This window comes from Pseudophryne corroboree, chromosome 4 (genome assembly GCF_028390025.1).
Source record: "Pseudophryne corroboree isolate aPseCor3 chromosome 4, aPseCor3.hap2, whole genome shotgun sequence".
Lineage (NCBI taxonomy): Eukaryota > Metazoa > Chordata > Amphibia > Anura > Myobatrachidae > Pseudophryne > Pseudophryne corroboree.
The window spans coordinates 562,634,966-562,654,791 of record NC_086447.1 but is presented as its reverse complement, the minus strand read 5'-3'; the positions used below and the strand labels follow the sequence as shown (position 1 = coordinate 562,654,791).

The window sequence follows — 19,826 nt, the reverse complement described above, 5'->3', positions numbered from 1 at the left end:
GGGCACAAGAACCCGGAGTCCAAAGGAAGCATCCTGGGAGGCGGAAGTATCAAAGGCATAGAACCTTATGAACGTGTTCACTGAGGACCACATAGCAGCCTTTCACAATTGTTCAAGGGTCGCACCACGGCGAGCCGCCCAAGGAGTTCCAACTGACCGAGTAGAATGGGCCTTGATAGTAGCAGGAGCTGGACGACCAGCCTGTACATAAGCATGTGCAATCACCATTCTAATCCATCTGGCCAGGGTCTGCCTGTGAGCAGGCCAGCCACGTTTGTGAAAACCAAACGGTACAAAGAAAGAATCAGACTTCCGAAGGGATGCAGTTCTCTTCACATAGATACGGAGAGCCAGTACCACATCCAAAGACCGCTCTTTGGAAGACAAGTCAGGAGAGGCAAAGGCCGGAACCACAATCTCCTGATTAAGGTGGAAAGAAGACACCACCTTAGGTTAAGTACCCGGGACGTGTTCTAAGAACCGCCCGGTCACAGTGAAAAAATCAGATATGGGGAACTGCAAAACAATGCACCCAGATCCGACACCCGTCTAGCAGAGGCAATAGCCTGTCATGATCCTCACTGTAGTTCTCATATTGGTGACTTACCTCTTCCATCTCTGTCCTGGATCCTGCATCTTTCTACTCACTGGGATAAACGGCTTGCCAATACTATGAGTTTCCTGAGTTCTCTGCCTGGAAGGTAAGCGTTAACGAGCTCCACCTGTGGTGATTGATCTTCTGTGTGAGTCTGAATTCAGCAATCTGAAGTTTAGGCCTAAAAGCCAGCATCCTCTGTTTGCAGAAGTTCAGGCTTCAGTGTTCTTTCGGCCTGCTAGGCCTCACGCCACATCACAGCCTAGTCTAGCGTACTCACATGACAGTGACTGTTCACTTGACCCAGAGCTGTCCAATACTGTGCCAGCCTGAGACTCTCTGAATCACCTGCCACTGCTCACCAATCACCAAGGACCAGGAAGTATAAGTCAGGAGACTTGAGTTGGAAACTATGCCAGTTCCTCGTGTCACACACAGCTCTAAGCTGAGCTCCTTAAAGGTAACACTTGTACTTTGGTTCCTGTAAAACTCTGCTCCTTTGCTACCCAGTCTGGATTACAGTTGTGTTACCATTGATATCCAGTATTTCTACCGTTTCATCTTAAAGTCACAGTTGCAGTATTCCAGTCTCATCTTAAAGCAACAGCTGCAGTATTCTACAGTTTCATCTTAAAGTCACAGTTGCAGTATTTCACAGTCTCATCTTAAAGCCACAGCTGCAGTATTCTACAGTCTCATCTTGAAGTCACAGCCGCAGTGTTCTTCAGCCTCGTCCTAAAGTCACAGCCATCGTTCTACTTTCAGTTGCGTTTCCAGTTATATCCGGTACCAGCCCGGATTACAGTTGCGTCCCAGTCTCACCGGTAACCAGCCCAGTTCTCAGTCTCACTAATAACCAGTCCGGATTACTATCTCACCAGTAACCTTGAGTACATAAGCACCTACTCCTGTGACACTATATCCAGTTCAATCTCACCTATAAATTCATCATCCTGCTATCAACACCAAGTCCCTGGTGATCCAGTGGTCAGGATACAGCTTCCTCTGCCGAGGCCCGGGTACGATCCCCGGTCAGGGATTGCTCCTTCTTCTCATGGATTCCTACAGACCAGCCTAATATTCACATAGTCCTCCAGTCGCCCGCACAGACTTCACTAACACTGGGTTCACAAAAACCCAGTCCTGACAAGCCAGCAGAAACAAAACCTCAAGAGAAAGCCACTTAAGGTCTGCAGATTCAAGAGGCTCAAACGGAGACCCTTGCAACGCCTCCAGAAACACTGACAAGTCCCAAGGAACCACAGGCGGGACATAAGGAGGTTGAATCCGCAACACACCGAGTGAACGTATGAAAATCAGGTAAAGTCACAATTTTCTCTGAAACCAAACCAACAAGGCAGAAATATGAACCTTGATGGAGGCCAGACGAAGGCCCATGTCCAGGCCTTGTTGTAGAAAGGACAAAAGTTTGGCCGTACTAAACTTGTCAGCGTCATGATTATTAGTGGCGCACCAAGCAAAGTAAGAATTCCAGACCCTATGATAAATCCGAGCAGAAACTGGTTTCCGGGCCTTCAACATGGTTTGAATTACCGCCTCAGAAAATCCTTTGGCCATCAGGACGGAAGCTTTAAGAGCCACGCCGTCAAAGCCAACAGGGCTAAATAATGATACACACAGGGTCCCTGAACGAGGAGATCCGGGCGCTGTGGATGTAGAAGGAGACGCTCTATCGAGAGACCCTGAAGGTCTGAGAACCAATGCCGTCTGGGCCATGCGGGAGTGATCAGAAGTAGGATTCCTCCTTCTTGCTTGAACTTCCTTATTACTCTGGGCAGGAGTGACACCGAAGGGAATACGTATGGCAGCTGAAAGTTCCATGGAATTGCCAGTGTGTCCACGAACGCTGCTTGAGGAACCCTTGTCCTTGCACCGAAGACCGGAACCATGTGATTGTGTTGAGGCGCCATCAGGTCCACATCTGGAAGGCCCCACTTGTCCACGAGTAGTTGAAACACTTCTGGATGGAGGCTCCACTCTCCGGCGTGTACGTCCTGACGACGACTGAGCAAGTCAGCTTCCCAGTTTAGGACCCCCGGAATGAATACTGCCGATATGGCTGGCAGATGGCGTTCGGCCCACTGAAGAATTCTTGATACTCCCTTCATTGCCATGCGGCTTCGAGTGCCGCCTTGATGATTGATGTACGCCACTGTGGTAGCGTTGTCCGACTGTACTTGAACAGGTCTGTTCTGTATTAAATGCTGGGCCAAGTTCAGTGAGTTGAACACTGCCCGCAGTTCCAGAATGTTTATTGGGAGGAGAGACTTCTCCCTGGTCCACCAACCCTGAAGAGAGTGTTGCTCCAACACCGCACCCCAACCTCTCAGAATGGCATCCGTCGTTAGAAGGACCCAGTTGGAAATCCAGAAGGGACGACCCCTGCTCATTCGATGGTCCTGCAGCCACCATATTAGTGACAGACGGACCTCCGGAGACAAGGAGATCATTTGCGACCTGATCAGGTGAGGCAGGCCCTCCCACCTGGCAAGAATCAGCTTCTGCAGAGGGCGGGAATGGAATTGAGCGTATTCCACCATGTTGAAAGGCGACACCATGAGACCTAGCACTTGCATCGCCGAATGTATCGACACTTGTGGACGAGATAGGAAGCATCAAATCCTGTCCTGAAGCTTCAGGACTTTCTCCTGAGACAAGAACAACCGCTGGTTGCGAGTGTCCAACAACGCCCCCAGGTGCACCATCCTCTGATTAGGGACCAGGGAAGATTTCTTCCAGTTGATGAGCCACCTGTGGGCATGCAGAAACCAGATAGTCAGATCCAAATGGCGTTGGAGAATTTCTGGGGAATTCGCCAGGATCAACAAGTCATCCAGATACGGCAGGATCCTGACCCCTTGACGGTGGAGCCCAGCTGTCATTACCGCTATGACCTTGGTGAAGACTCGCGGAGCTATGGTCAAACCAAAAGGTAACGCCCGAAATTGGTAATGGAGGTTGCCAACCACAAACCTCAGGTACTGCTGATGCGACATTGCAATGGGAATATGCAGGTAAGCATCCTGTATATCCAGGGAGACCATATAATCCCCTGGTTCCAAGGCCAGAACAATAGAGCGAAGAGTTTCCATACGAAACTTGGAGACCATCACAAATTTGTTCAAGGACTTGAGGTTGAGAATGGGCCGAGAGGACCCATTCGGTTTCGGGACTAGGAACACAATGGTGTATAGTACCCCTTGCCTCTCTGAGCCAGAGGCACCTGTACTACCACTCCTGTGTCCAGGAGGGACTGTACCACGGAATGAAGAGTGTTTGCCTTCACCTGATCCAAAGGGACGTCTGTCAGGCAAAATCGATGAGGGGGACGATTCTTGAAGGATACGGCGTAACCTCGAGTGACGACTTACCGTACCTAGGCATCTGAAGTGGTCTTCAACCATTCCTGGGTAAACCCTAGAAGTCGGCCCCCCACCCTGGGATCCCCCAGAGGGAGGCCCGCCCCGTCATGCAGCAGGCTTGTCAGTTTTGGAAGCAGGCTGACGGGCAGCCCAGGCCTGTTTAAGTTTGGGCTTAGTGGGTTTGGAAGTGCGACCTTGTTTCGGGTACGCCTGACCCTTTGCTTTCCCTGAAGGACGAAAGGAGCGAAAGGAAGTACTCTTAGCCTTCGGTATCGAAGGAGCAGTACTAGGTAGACAAGCTGTTTTAGCAGAAGCTAAGTCAGCCACTATCTTGTTGAGGTCTTCTCCAAAAAGAAGGTCTCCCTTAAAAGGGAGCACCTCCAGGGTTTTCTTAAGAGTCCAGATCCACAGACCAGGACCGCAACCAGAGAATCCGGCGAGCCAAAATGGACGTGGAAGAAGCATTGGCCGCCAGAATAACGGCATCAGAAGCCGTTTCCTTAATGTAATGAGTAGCTGTGACAATATACGACAGACATTGTCTAGCATGATCAGAAACGTTGGAAGGCAGCTCAGCTTCCAAATCCTGAGTCCACACTTCAATAGCCTCTGCAGCCCAAGTCGCTGCAATGGTGGGCCGATGCGCAGCACCAGCTAGCATGTAAATCACCTTTAAGTAACTCTCCACACGCTTTTCCGTCGGTTCTTTCAGAGACGTGACGGTAGTTACAGGCAGAGCTGAGGATACCACCAGCTGCGTCACCTGCTAATCCACTTGCGGGGATGTCTCCTAATTTTTACTTAACTCCACCGCGAGGGGATAGCGAGCCAGCATCTTCTTGTGAGGCGTAAGTTTCTTTCCTGGATTTTCCCAGGATTCCTGACGTATGTCAACTAAATGGTCAGAGTGAGGTAAAACTTGTTTAACCACTTTCTGACGTTTAAATCTGTCCGGTTTCTTAGGGGCAGTATCAGGCTCTGGGTCATCAGTAATTTAAAGGATTAACCTGATAGCCTCCAACAAGTCAGGACCACCCACCTGTGAAACAGATTCCCCATCAGAATCAGTGTCTGTGGGGGTCAGTATATACGCCATCCTCATCAGACGAGGTGTCTAGGACGTTGGGGATTGTGAGGAAGTAATGGCCTGCTTAAAGGACCCCTTGGTCTTAGGCAGACGAGGGTGAGATTTCTGTTTAGTCAGTGATTGGTTCAATTGCTGTAACTGAGTGGACAGTTGATCTGCCCATGGCGAATTAACCGCAGGGACCATAAGTGGTTGTACCGGCACAGGAGGTCCCATAGGGGGCGTAAGTCTAGTTATCAGCATATTCAATAACGTGGAGAAAGTAGGCCAAGGTGGATCTTTTTGAACCCCCGTTGCTACGGTCCCACTGGGGGGGTAAAGAACCCCCAGAAACTGAACCCTCAGCTGCTATATTTTCCTCTAACGTGTCTGCAGCGTCACCACCACGCAATGTGGGATCAGCCCCAGCTTCGTCGCCCCTTGTAGCTGACATTTCTGAAAGCTCAGTTCAAGGCAACACAGTACAATAACAGCAGCACAACACCTGACAAGAACCCCCCGTGTAGTGTAGTGTAGTGCACAAACAGAGAGTCCCAGAGGTATATGGTGAGAAAAATACACAATAAATATATTTTGTGAAACACCTATGTTAAATATAACCCTGACGCACTTAGCCCCTCAGGTTACAGAATATAGGGATAGCAATCTGAGTGAGATACACGAAATGGAGGTCACACAGCAGCTATATGCACACACACATAGTCACATTGAACAATGCAGAAATTATGACATGCAATATAACTGCACTGGACTAGCAGTATTACTCTGTATTAAGTATAGCTATACACTCAATAGATATAACAATGCACAGTAAAGACTGGATGTATATCACAGGGTATTTGTACTAAATAACCCTGACTAAATGCACTGTTTCTTAACTAACACTGTCAGCAGACATGTAGAATACTTACCGGTAAGTGCCCTGTAAAATGCACAGCACTGACATGCAGGCGGCTTTACAGAGGAGGAGTTGCCCAAACAGTCCCAGGATCAGCTCAGCTTGTCTTAATGGTGCCCAAACGCTGACAGGGAGTGAGGGAGAGAGAGATATATGCAGCTCCAGGGTGGGAACATGTACTCTAAATGGTGCCCTGGGGCTGGGGGAGGGGCTACAGGTCAAAGCCTTATCCCCTTGCTGGACTTCCCCACCGGGTACTGCGGGCTTTATAATAAACGGTTTTTAGTAAAACCGACCTGTGCCCTTGCCCTGTACTACCACAGTGTCCACGCCAGCGCACGCGGCCCACCTCCCACCGGTCATGCCGGATCACGATTTCCAGTGGGTCCCGCCTGGGGGACCCACTTACCTCCTCCCTGAGTGCGGCCACGCCTTCATGGAGAGCTGCTGTGGGGTGTGTGACTGACAGATGAAAATCGGAGCCTCCGCTGTAAGTACCCGGCAACCAGGGCGCGGGAGTATACAGTGCCGCTGGGGGAGGTGATGAAGCTCCAGCAAGAGATGTCTGACTGACATCTAACACTCACAGTGTCTCTGCTGCAGCCCTTGAAGTCTTAATTTTTCACTTAAAAAAAGCTCTTCTGAGGGCTGCAGGAGCAGCCCACCTGTTGTATGCCTGCACTGCATGGCACCAACTACAAAACTGAGCTCCTGTGCACGGAGGCGGGGTTATAGAGGAGGCGGCGCTATGCATTCTGGGAACAGTCAAAGCTTTTAGCCTGTTGGTGCCTCGGATCAAGATCCTACTCTACACCCCAATGTCATTCCCTGTGGAGCCCAGTGTACCCCGCAGCAGAAATAATAAATATTATCCCTTTAATGGAAGCTAACCATGGGGGTTCTGCCCCACTAGTAGTAGTAGCTTGAGAATGTGCACTATCCTGAGTACAGGGTAGTGAGTCTCCGGGGGAGGAAAGACATTCAGCTGTGCAGGAAACACAGTCCCTGAACATGGTAACACACCCACAGACAGAAGGTGAAAAACACAGCTTAACCCACACACAGCCCTCAGGGAGATACAGAAATTTGAGCCAGCCACACAGCACCCCTGTAACCAAGTAAAACTTAGCTGGGTCACCACACTAAGTCCCTTAATAGGGCTTAGCATACTGCAACACTCTCCCCCCCCCCCCCCCCCCCCCCATATTCCATATATCACCATATACCTTTGAGTCTATGACAGCCTTTTATTATATGCTGCTCACATGGGGGGTCATTCTGACCCATTCTCTCGCTGCTTTTTATCACAGCCGAGCGAACAGGTACCCACTGCGCATGCGCCGGCGCATGCTAGACGGCCAAAGGCCGTAGCTGGGCTGCGATCGCCTCTGCCTGATTGACAGGCAGAGGCGGTCGCTGGGCGGGAGGAGGCGGAACTGTGGCATTTGGCCGCCGTTTCGTGGGCGCGGTCCGGCCAACGAAGGCGTGGCCGGACCGTGCGGAGAGTGGCTTGCAGCGGCTGCGTGACGTCATATGCAGCCGATGCGGGCCAGGGAGCAACGAGTAGCTCCCGGCCAGCACGCTAAAGCTGGTCGGGAGCTACTCTTGAAGTGCAAAGGCATCACCGCTGTGCGATGCCTTTGCACTTCTGCGGGGGGTGCCGGCACTGACATGTGGGACGGACTAGGCTGGGCGTCCCCCCGCATGTCAGTGTGAATGATTGTAGCTGTGCTAAATTTGGAATGAGGGCAGTGGTGCTGTCCAGTAACTGAAAATCACCCACCCTAGCACTAGTGGCACATAATTCATTAGATTTGGTTTTGCATGGTTTTTAACCTGCATTCAAAAACTTCTCATTGGTCATTGACAGACAAGAGTGGGAAAAAAAAGAGTTGCATCCATATGGGTACATTTGGGGCATACAGAATATAGCAAAAGTTGCATCTGGAACCTTATGTGGTGACAAGTGCCAGATTTCACTAGGAGCAGCAGCATGTGAAAAGTATGAATTTCGGAAAATATTTAAGAACAGTTCCTTATAGGTACTGGCATTAAGGAGATGACAAGTGTGATACAAAATGGTAAGGATGACTGCCAGATTGGCCCAGTCTGTTTCCGACAATACCTGTATGACAGAGTTAAAAAAACGGGGAGATTTATCAAATCTTGCAGATAAAGTACCAACCAATCAGCTCCTGTCATTTTCCAAACAGCCTTTAAAAGGACAATAAGGAGCTGTTTGGTTGGTACTTTATATCTCTCCAAGCTTTGATAGATCTCTCCCATAATGTGTAACCTGGAAAAAAGCCCCTGGTTGCACTGTAATCCAAACTGGAGGACTACCTGCCTCTGTGAATGTAAAATGTCTACTAAATCAGTGTTCTTCCCAGGCTTTTCCTTGCCTCTCTCCTCGCCTCCACAGACTCCAGGTGTCTCTGCCTCTATCCCTGTGTCAGACTCCTGCAGGCTCTGCTAGCTGCTATCCCAAGTTCCCCATGACTCTGCCATTGGAGCTGCACCCAGCTGTGCAGGCACGCTGCACTCAGTGGGATGGGGTAGCCAGCAGCGGGGAGAGGGGATGAGACGGTCACTCTGTGCTGAGATCTGCCACTACTGCTGTCACTGCTGTGGGGCACCATCTCCTGGCCATGAACCTGCTGAACCACGTGCCATGGTCATGAACCTGCTGAACTTATTGATATACCATGCCCCCAGGATCAATCCAAAAAAACATCAATCCGGAAAGCTGATCCTCTACACCAGGCATGTCCAAACTGCGGCCCTCCAGCTGTTGTGAAACTACATATCCCAGCATGCCCTGACACAGTTTTGCTGTCAGAGAATGCTAAAGCTGTGTCAGGGCATGCTGGGATGTGTAGTTTCTCAACAGCTGGAGGGCCGCAGTTTGGACATGCCTGCTCTACACTGAAGTGCTAAAAGGCATGGGATAGGTGACAAGTATCATGTAGAAGCCCATCTAACCTGGCGAAGTGCAGCAACTCAACGTGGCTTCGATTTCAAAAGTGAACTGAAGACCTCTGGAGAGATGCCTCTTCCAGTCAATATTTTCTAGTACAAGTAGTCCCTCCCCTTCTTATTGTGCAGGGAAATACTCACTCTCTTAGGGTCAACAGCATGGTCTCTCCTGTTTGCCTGCACTTTCACTCATCACATCCAGTGCCTCTCCCCTCTACAATCAATTCAGAACTTCAGGGGGTATATTTACTAAAGTCCCGATTTTGACCGAGTTGGTGTTTTTTCTTCAAAGTGTCATCTTGGGAATTTACCAAACACAAATCTCGGCAGTGATGAGGGCATTCGTATTTTTTTTGAAGGCAAATAAAAAAAATACGAATGAATACACCATCGGTCAAACACGCCTGTTATTTTATACAACTCGGTAATTTACAAAACATTCGAATTCACAATCACTGCCGGCAATAGCCAAACACTGACGTGAAAAAATACAAATCGTAAAAAAAAGCAATTTTCAAATAGACCTGCTTTTTTTAACCGTGTTCTGATAACATGCACGGATCCGTGCATGTTTATCAGTGGGAAGGGGTGGAAAAGAGATAAAAATCAGGGGGGGGGGGAATTGTGTGGGTCCCCCCTCTTAAGCATAACCGGCCTTGGACTATTTGAGCCGGTCCTGGTTGTAAAAATACGGGAAAAGATTGACTGGGGTTCCCCCATATTTTAACAACCAGCACCAGGCCCTGCGCCTGGCCCTGGTGCAAAAAATACAGGGGACAAAAGACGTAGGGGTCCCTCGTATTTTTTACACCAGCACCAGGCTGGTCCCTGCGGCCGTGGCATTACCCCCCCCCCCCCCAACTAGTCACCCCTGGCCGGGGTACCCTGGAGGAGTGGGTCTAGATAATTTTCCTTTCTTGTTGCTCCAAATCTACAGTTCTAACTTCTACCCCTTACTTACAAAGGTCTCACCAAAGCTTCCCTCCCATACATCTCTTAGCTTGTCATGTGATACACCCCTGCAAGACGACTATTATTTCACCTCTCTGCCTCTTGGGCAACCTCATTCCACTCCTGTCTCTAAGACTTCTACAACAATGCACCACACCCCAGCACTACCACTAGACTTTCCACTACACTACAATCCATCAATGCTCCCCTTACACCATTGCTTGCCTACCTTACCACCTTCTGTCCACTCTGTATGCTTCCCCCATCCACCACTTGCTCCGAACTCTCATCACTCCCTGGGGGAGATGTACCAAGCTTTGAAGAGTGATAAAGTACCAGCCAATCAGCTCATAACTATCATGTTCCTTTAACGATTAAATATCATTCATAGAGAATAATGAAACTGTGCTACAGTTCCATAACGGTCTACAGCAGGGGTATACAATATGCAGCCCTCCAGCTGTTGAGGAAATACACATCCTAGCATGCCTCAATAAGGTTCTGCTATTACGGCATGCTAAAACTGAGGCAGGGAGTGCTGGAATATGTAGGTCCACAACAGCAGGAGGTCCATATGTTGAATACCCCTGCTCTACAGTAATAATATGAGAAAACTGAAGGTCCCCATACATCAGTGACCCATTACCCCGGCACTGCCGATTGGATCCACCAATTGGCAGCTCGCGATGATCAGCAATCCGTTGCGGGAAATTAAACATGTTAAAAACCCCTGAATCGGGAATTCAGAATTCCCCAACACGGCCGTTGGGGGATCAGAAAATTGCAGCAATTCCTTGCATATGTATAGGGGCTTCTATGTGTGCACGTTTCACAGTACCTAAAGGGTATAAGAGGAAATATGTTGATGTCTCACCGGGCTATCCTGCTTCTGCCGTAATTGTAATGTCAAGTCACTTAACATCTGACTGAGTGTTGCTCGCACAGCTGTGTTTATACTTCGTTGATGACAACTTGAAACATAGGTTTCAATGCATATCTGAATGAGAAACAGAAACAACATTAAAAGTAACAAATCAGTCATGAAACAGTAATATGTAGCAGTGCAGGAAGCTTGCTTCTCATCTACATCATTTCAGCACATCAGATCAACCAATAATTAGCCAAATAACAGACTGTATTGTAATGACTATTTATTCAGACCAGAAAATGGCTGCATTCAATTTGTGTAGATGGAAGTTGTACTTGAATTCTATGGCAAAGAAAACTTTAATACATGTGTGTGTGCACCTCTGGTGTACACTCGCAGAGTAAGAGACTTTCTCAACACTGCTTAGAGCTACACAAGTACAATACAATGGAAATTACATCTTTTTAATAGTTTATTGCAGAGTATATAGGGGGAGATTGATCAAATCTTAGAGACAGATAAAGAACCAACCAATCAGCTTCTGTCATTTTAAAGAATGTGCTAGAAAAGGGAAGATACGGCGAAGAAGTTGCACATCATTATAACTAAGAAAACAGAAACAAATATATCACACTTCCACACAAACAAGATCTATTAAAGCAACAAAAAATACAGCCACAATCTGTATAAGTGTAAGCATGATACCTCTAGAAAAGCAGCGGGCTGCACAGGACCAGGAAAAATGCGGCAATATGGAGCAATTAGGATGTGTGCAATGGATTCTCTTATCTCATGCCACCGAGAGGGTCCTATTTTATGGCATGCTAAACACAGCTACAGATGGAAGAGTAAAACACAAGCAGTAACAGCACAACACAAGATAATAGGGATAAGACATGCAACATGATGATGGGATGTACTAAAGTGGGGAAAGGTGCAAATACGTGAAGTGCTCCAATTCCAAACTATTACAATATGGCTGTATACTGTATGTATTACATTACTGTATGTAATACAAAGCGCAAAGCAGCCAATATGCAGTGCAAAATCCTCGTTGGTGGTATGAAACACCTACATTTGTCGTGGTGTGTCACCATTTCCACTTCAAAGCATGGCTTTGAAAAAATCAAAATGGCAGTGTTTGCAGACAAACAAAACTTTTCTCCTGGGAAATAGAAGCTTGGCAGAGCACATGGAGTAATTCTGCAGCGCTTTTCAAAGCCACCACATCTTCAGAGGTTGGATTTAAAGATGCAAAAATATTAAATACAAAACACGGGTTAAAAAGCGTAGTGTAATAAATTATCTCTTGGCTTTCTTAGCAAGTGTGGATTAGGTGCAGCAATGCACCTACCTCAGCAGAGCAGTGCACAAACTATAAACTTGTTCTGTGACGTAAGACTATTAAAGTCAGTGAAAACGGTTAGAGAGGGTTTCTCTTAAGGGTAATACCTTCTCTGAGGAAGCTGGGCAGCCATTTGCCCTGTCTCTGAGCAGTGGATATCTAGGACAAAATGTAATGGAGTTCGAGATCACCGGAGGTGTGAGATGATGGATGATCTTGGACTTTTTTTTTTCAAAGGGGCAATCAGTTAGAAGGCATGGTTTTGCCTTGTAAGTGATTTCCCCTTTAAAAAAAACATCAAAGATAGGCCAGCATACCGTACCTCCTGTGATCTCGCACTCCATTGCATCCTGACGCCAGTGCATATTGTAGATCAGGTACATATGAATCTGCAGCCAAAGGACCTATGGTTTGTATAGATGCCAAAATGGCATTGGAATGCACTGTGATACAAACTGCTTTAGTACAATCACTACATAGTTTAAGCTGCTCCACTTTAGTACACTCCTCAGACATGTTTCATTTCACTACAGGAGGCAACAATTCTCTGACTAAAGCAAAATATATGAATAGATCAGTCCCAATACTGCAATGGAAGGATTCAATTTACATTTTATTTCCTTGGCAAACTGCTTACTGTAACAATTTATCTAATCAAATGCTATTAAGCAATTGCCATCTTGTAATTCATTCCCCTTTCACACCTAAATCCCAGGTCCGATCTGGGTTAGTGAACTCCGTTCAACCTGTGTTATAGCTCTTTATACCCCATTCACACTGCACCTTGGACTGGTGTTATTCCCAGGTCATCACCTTTCACACTGCACCAGTGTCAGCCCTGCAGAACAGTGTATGTCATTAAAAGTGGACATTTGCCATTCTGCCTGTTCTGCAGCTTGTAGACGACATCTTCCATCAGCTCTCCTGATCCTCTAACCAACTCCTTTTTGCATAACCTGGGTCGGATAACCCAGGTCATACCATTCAGGCCATAACATATCTGGTTCGGTCCCTGGAATAACACTGGTCGTGACCAGGGCTGAGGACCCAGAATATTCAAACCTAGGATGATCCTTTACACCAGAGCTGGCCAAATCAGTCCTTGAGATCTACCAACAGTTCACATTTTCCAGAGCACCTAACTGGTGCACAGGTGTAGTATTTACTAATTAAGATGTGCTGCATTCATTCCTATCTGACAATTCTACAGATCTCCAGGAGGCCTGGAAAACATGAACTGTTGGTACATCTCGAGGACCTGTTTGGCCAGCCCTGATTTACACCAATACCCCTTTTCCATTAACATGAAAATTCTGTGTTATTGCATGTGAACCCAGGATTTTTGTCAGTGGAAACAGCTCAACACAGGTCCGATGACCTGGGAATCCAATTCTGCTGTCGAGCAGGGTTTTTCTCGGGAAGGATCCGAGTAAGGCTCAGTGTAAACGGGTAAGCTGGGTAGATACGACTTGGGACCCATTTACAGCTTAGGAATAGCCGGCACCAAGCGCTGGGCTTGCACCTGTGCGCAGTGCAAGCCGGGTTCCACCACCAGTCTGAAACGAATCTCATCTGTGTACAAAATCATGGAGGCAACATGGCTTAATAATGTGAAAGGGGTACAAGACAGGACCTGGGTTGTCCTGGCAATCTCCTGGGTGAAAGGCTCAATGTGAAAGGCGGATCTTAAATACATTGGCATGTTACTGAATACTGTTTGCAGCTCAGCCTTAAAAGGAGTACGAGGTGTACAGTAGACCTTTATGATTAAAACAATAACATTATAGTTAAACTAATTTACTAATTTCAGATAATCTACAGTGCAAGAAGTCAATTTCTGCACCATGTAAATATGTGTTTGGGCACTGACAGATTATCCTTACAATCTTTAAATATAAAATGTTAACTATCCCATCACGTTACCTCCTATAGGGAACTGTTTGGGGATAAATACACATAGCAAAAATGTTGTTAAAATACTGGTGGAGGGTTAATTACAAGCAGTGTTAGTAAGATGTGCAGTGTTACAATGCATGCAGAAAGAAAGCATTTCCATCTTACACAATTACATTAACAGAATTACCAGCTTTGCATTTATTGCCTGGAATTTATGCTTGGAAACACAGAATATTGCAGTAATAACGCCGGCTCTCACACTTACCTCAGCAATCTTCAGCACCGAGCTGCCATTCAGCTCAAACGTGGATGTATAGGTGATACAGAGTAAAACCTGCAGATGAATAGAGGTACCTTTAGTAAATGTAGAGTACACGATACGGTGATCACATATATATTGCTTTACAATCCTTTTGGTTTAAAAAATTATTAAAAGTTCACACAATCTAAAAACGGTGACATTTAATCCCTCTAACAATACAAAGGTCCACAAAAATACAATGTAGTAAAAACACGATTTTTCTGCATTGGTCAACATTAATTTTAAAATGCTTAGGATACAAAAATGTCCTGATACTAAACCTAAAGTATTTTGCTGCTATTAACATTCAACACTACTAGTGCTGGCAGACAACCTGTAAAATAATATTGTGTCAATGACTGACAGCTACTGATTCCTGTACTGTTTGTGTATATGCTTTTTCCATAATTTAGCAGACTATTGCTAATGACATACAGCAGGTGCTCTATCTATCTAATCACTCTTCCTTGCTGCCAAACTGAGCTAATGCCATTCAAGGCATCTGTCACATGACAACAAGGAACAAAAGACTTCTAAATGTAGCACACTGAGGGCATGGAAACTACAGGTTATTCTTGTTCCTAAGTACACAGCAAGTGTAGCCTTCCTATGTCATTTCACTATGCTCATTAATGTTTAAAAGGTTTACAGTATTTTCTAAACACATACATGGGTCGTATTCAGTTAGCTGCAATACTTACCACGAACTTGTAGTCTCGGACTTTAACACCTGGAGCTATTAAATTACAAGCTTTTTTTCCTCGTGCGGTAAGTCCGTGGCTAATGCACATCGACCTCTAGTTTCTATGTTAAGTACCCGAAGCTATGGGTTAACGCGTTCGTAGCGGCCCTACTTACCACAGATTTCTGTTCCAGCCTCAGGAGGGGGCAAACAGAAATCCACGTTAAGTGCAGGCTGTAGGCTTATCGTAGGTTTCAACGGAATATCCCCAGGCACTGCTTCACCCCCACGGTAATTGAATTCGGCCCACAGTCATGTATTAAAGTGACACCTTGTGGGTAAACAACACACTACCAAAATGCATAATCAGGGCTGGCTCTACCATTAGGCAGCTGCCTAGGGGTGCCGGCCCCTCGGGGACGCCACTGAATTAATGTAGCAAACAACTGAGGGATGTCTCTGTATGCAGCCTCCTACTTTTACGCTGTGCTGGCAGCTGGTCTAATCAGGTACAGCTGCCGCTATCAGGCTGTAACACATAGTGTTTCATCGCTTCCTCTGTGCTGACACGTGTAACAAAGACATGTGAAGACACATAGAAACAGATGAAACTATGGGCTCCCGGGGGGTGCGTCCCCATGGCCGGACCTCAAAGCTCTGATGCACCTCCACCCAGTCCCTGGAACTCGGCTTTCCAGTAGCAAGCCGCACCTGACTACAAGTGACGTGCAGTGAGGTGAGGCAGGGGAGACAGAGCCAATCCTGTCATACTCCATTATACTCCAGAGTTTTGACTATAAAAATGATCTGAAAAATACAAATAACATATTATAAATATCTTTTTTGTATTATTCTAATCATTTTTATACTCCAAATTCTGGCGTAAAAAGTAAATGACAGGTGAGGACTATCTTTTCTGAACCTCTGATCAAAACTCACCTAATTTCCAGCAGTATATGCTGCTGCACCATTGTATAATACCCACATGTACCCTTGGGCTCATATATTGTGTTTAAGTCTGGCTCTGATACAAGCCAGTGACTCCCCAGCCATTCACCTCACTGCTGACTACATGTCTGCACCCAGCAGCGTCGCTATAATGCTGCTGCCGCCTGTAAAGGGAACCACGACAATTGAGAAGAAAACATGGAAACAACTTTTAGGTACGCATGGGGGTTTCTGCGGCACCACAGACAGTACAGAGCTTACAGCCCAATGGGTGGTTTGCACTTGTAAACAGCATAATAGGGAAAACACAGGCACTGGGGCATATATGGAAAAAGGGGGTCAGTACAGGTTGAGTATCCCATATCCAAATATTCCGAAATACGGAATATTCCGAAATACAGACTTTTTTGAGTGAGACTGAGATAGTGAAACCTTTGTTTTTTGATGGCTCAATGCACCCAAACTTTGTTTAATACACAAAGTTATTAAAAATATTGTATTAAATGACCTTTAGGCTGTGTGTATAAGGTGTATATGAAACATAAATGAATTGTGTGAATGTACACACACTTTGTTTAATGCACAAAGTTATACAAAATATTGTCTAAAATGACCTTCAGGCTGTGTGTATAAGGTGTATATGTAACATAAATGCATTCTGTGCTTATATTTAGGTCCCATCACCATGATATCTCATTATGGTATGCAATTATTCCAAAATACGGAAAAATCCCATATCCAAAATACCTCTGGTCCCAAGCATTTTGGATAAGGGATACTCAACCTGTAATGGAATATAATAAATATATATGTATGTGTGTACACACTGTATGTATGCATACACATACAATTAAATATCCCCACCAGACCCAATAATATAAACATATATATTTATATATATATATATATACACACATACATATACACAGTTGTGCTCATAAGTTTACATACCCTAGCAGAATTTGTGATTTTCTAGCCATTTGTCAGAGAATATGAATGATAACTTTTCTTTCACTCATGGTTAGTGGTTGGGTGATGCCATTTATTGTCAAACAACTGTGTTTACTATTTTTAAATCATAATGACAACAGAAACTACCAAAAATGACCCTGATCAAAAGTTTACATACCCTGGAGATTTTGGCCTGATAACATGCACACACGTTGACACAAACGGGTTTGAATGGCTACTAAAGGTAACCATCCTCACCTGTGATCTGTTTGCTTGTAATCAGTGTGTGTGTATAAAAGGTCAGTGAGTTTTTGGACTCCTGAAAGACCCTTGTATCTTTCATCCAGTGCTGCACTGACGTGTCTGGATTCTGAGTCATGGGGAAAGCAAAAGAATTGTCAAAGGATCTGCGGGAAAAGGTAATTGAACTGTATAAAACAGGAAAGGGATATAAAAAGATATCCAAGCAATTGAGAATGCCAATCAGCAGTGTTCAAACTCTAATTAAGAAGTGGAAAATGAGGGATTCTGTGGAAACCAAATCACGGTCAGGTAGACCAACAATAATTTCAGCCACAACTGCCAGGAAAATTGTTCGGGATGCAAAGAAAAATCCACAAGTAACTTCAGCTGAAATACAGGACTCTCTGAAAAAAAGTGGCGTGGTTGGTTTCACGATGCACAATAAGGAGGCATTTGAAGAAAAATGGGCTGCATGGTCAAGTCGCCAGAAGAAAGCCATTACTACGCAAATGCCACAAGGCATCCCGCTTACAATACTCCAAACAGCATAGAGACAAGCCTCAAAACTTCTGGAACAAAGTCATTTGGAGTGATGAGACCAAAATTTAACTTTTTGGCCACAACCATAAACGTTACATTTGGAGAGGAGTCAACAAGGCCTATGATGAAAGGTACACCATTCCTACTGTGAAACACGGAGGTGGATCGCTGATGTTTTGGGGATGTGTGAGCTACAAAGGCACTGGACACTTGGTCAAAATTGATGGCAAAATGAATGCAGCATGTTATCAGAAAATACTGGAGGAAAATTTGCACTGATCAGCCCGGAAGCTGCGTATAGGACGTACTTGTACTTTCCAACATGACAATGATCCAAAACACAAGGCCAAGTTGACCTGTCATTGGCTACATCAGAATAAAGTGAAGGTTCTGGAGTGGCCATCTCAGTGTCCTGACCTCAATATCATTGAGCCACTCTGGGGAGATCTCAAACGTGCAGTTCATGCAAGACAGCCCAAGAATTTACAGGAACTGGAGGCTTTTTGCCAAGAAGAATACGCAGCTTTACCATCTGAGAAAATAAAGAGCCTCATCCACAACTACCACAAAAGACTTCAAGCTGTCATTGATGTTAAAGGGGGCAATACACGGTATTAAGAACTGGGGTATGTAAACTTTTGATCAGGGTCATTTGGGTAGTTTCTGTTGTCATTATGATTTAAAAAGAGTAAACACAGTTGTTTGACAATAAATGGCTTCAACCAACCACTAACCATGAGTGAAAGAAAAGTTTGTGAGTTATCATTCATATTCTCTGACAAATGGCCAGAAAATCACAAATTCTGCTAGGGTATGTAAACTTATGAGCACAACTGTATATATATGTATATATATATATATATATATATATATATATATATACCAACAATCAAAATTAGAGGCGGCACTCGGAGTCTTTGAAAGCAGTGAAAAAGCTGTATTAGTGAGGTCAACGTTTCGGGGACCACCTCCCCGTCTTCAGGTCCTGAAGACGGGGAGGTGGTCCCCGAAACGTTGACCTCACTAATACAGCTTTTTCACTGCTTTCAAAGACTCCGAGTGCCGCCTCTGATTTTGATTGTTGGTACATGTCAGGGAGAGGATCCCTGGGGAGGGCACCGGAGCTAGGTACACCCTGAGGGGGAGGACTGGAGTGCCGGAGTCTATTTGCGATATAGATATATATATATATATATAAAAAAATAAATAAATAAAGATAGAGAGAGAGAGAGAGCGCGAGCGAGCGATTATACAGCCCCTCAGCAAAAATGTGCAATTGGCCTCAGTGTCCTATACAATTCTCAACATGCCAGCTAGCGTGTACACATAGGGGGTAATTCCAAGTTGATCACAGTAGGATTTTTGATAGCAATTGGGCAAAACCATGTGCAATGCAGGGGAGGCAGATATAACATGTGCAGAAAGAGTTAGATTTGGGTGGGTTATTTTATTTCTGTGCAGGGTAAAATAAGAATTTACTTACCGATAATTCTATTTCTCATAGTCCGTAGTGGATGCTGGGAACTCCGTAAGGACCATGGGGAATAGCGGCTCCGCAGGAGACTGGGCACAAATAGAAAGCTTTAGTACTACCTGGTGTGCACTGGCTCCTCCCCCTATGACCCTCCTCCAAGCCTCAGTTAGGATACTGTGCCCGGACGAGCGTACACAATAAGGAAGGATTTTGAATCCCGGGTAAGACTCATACCAGCCACACCAATCACACCGTATAACTTGTGATCTGAACCCAGTTAAAGTATGATAAACAGAGGAGCCTCTAGAAAAGATGGATCACTACAACAATAACCCGATTTAGTTAACAATAACTATGTACAAGTATTGCAGACAATCCGCACTTGGGATGGGCGCCCAGCATCCACTACGGACTATGAGAAATAGAATTATCGGTAAGTAAATTCTTATTTTCTCTGACGTCCTAGTGGATGCTGGGAACTCCGTAAGGACCATGGGGATTATACCAAAGCTCCCAAACGGGCGGGAGAGTGCGGATGACTCTGCAGCACCGAATGAGAGAACTCCAGGTCCTCCTCAGCCAGGGTATCAAATTTGTAGAATTTAGCAAACGTGTTTGCCCCTGACCAAGTAGCTGCTCGGCAAAGTTGTAAAGCCGAGACCCCTCGGGCGGCCGCCCAAGATGAGCC

At 45.7% G+C, this 19,826-nt stretch overlaps 1 protein-coding gene across 2 annotated transcripts in view; it reads right to left on the bottom strand.

Annotated features, from left to right (window-relative positions):
* ARFGEF3 (ARFGEF family member 3) overlaps window positions 1-19,826 on the bottom strand; it is a 366,510-nt gene that overhangs the window by 216,418 nt on the left and 130,266 nt on the right. For both annotated transcript variants that reach the window (XM_063917418.1, XM_063917419.1), the window contains exons 5-6: window positions 14,265-14,333; window positions 10,765-10,887 (exon numbers count right to left, since the gene is read on the bottom strand). In XM_063917418.1, the coding sequence (XP_063773488.1) occupies window positions 10,765-10,887; window positions 14,265-14,333 (192 nt within the window). The remainder of the gene's footprint in view (window positions 1-10,764; window positions 10,888-14,264; window positions 14,334-19,826) is intronic.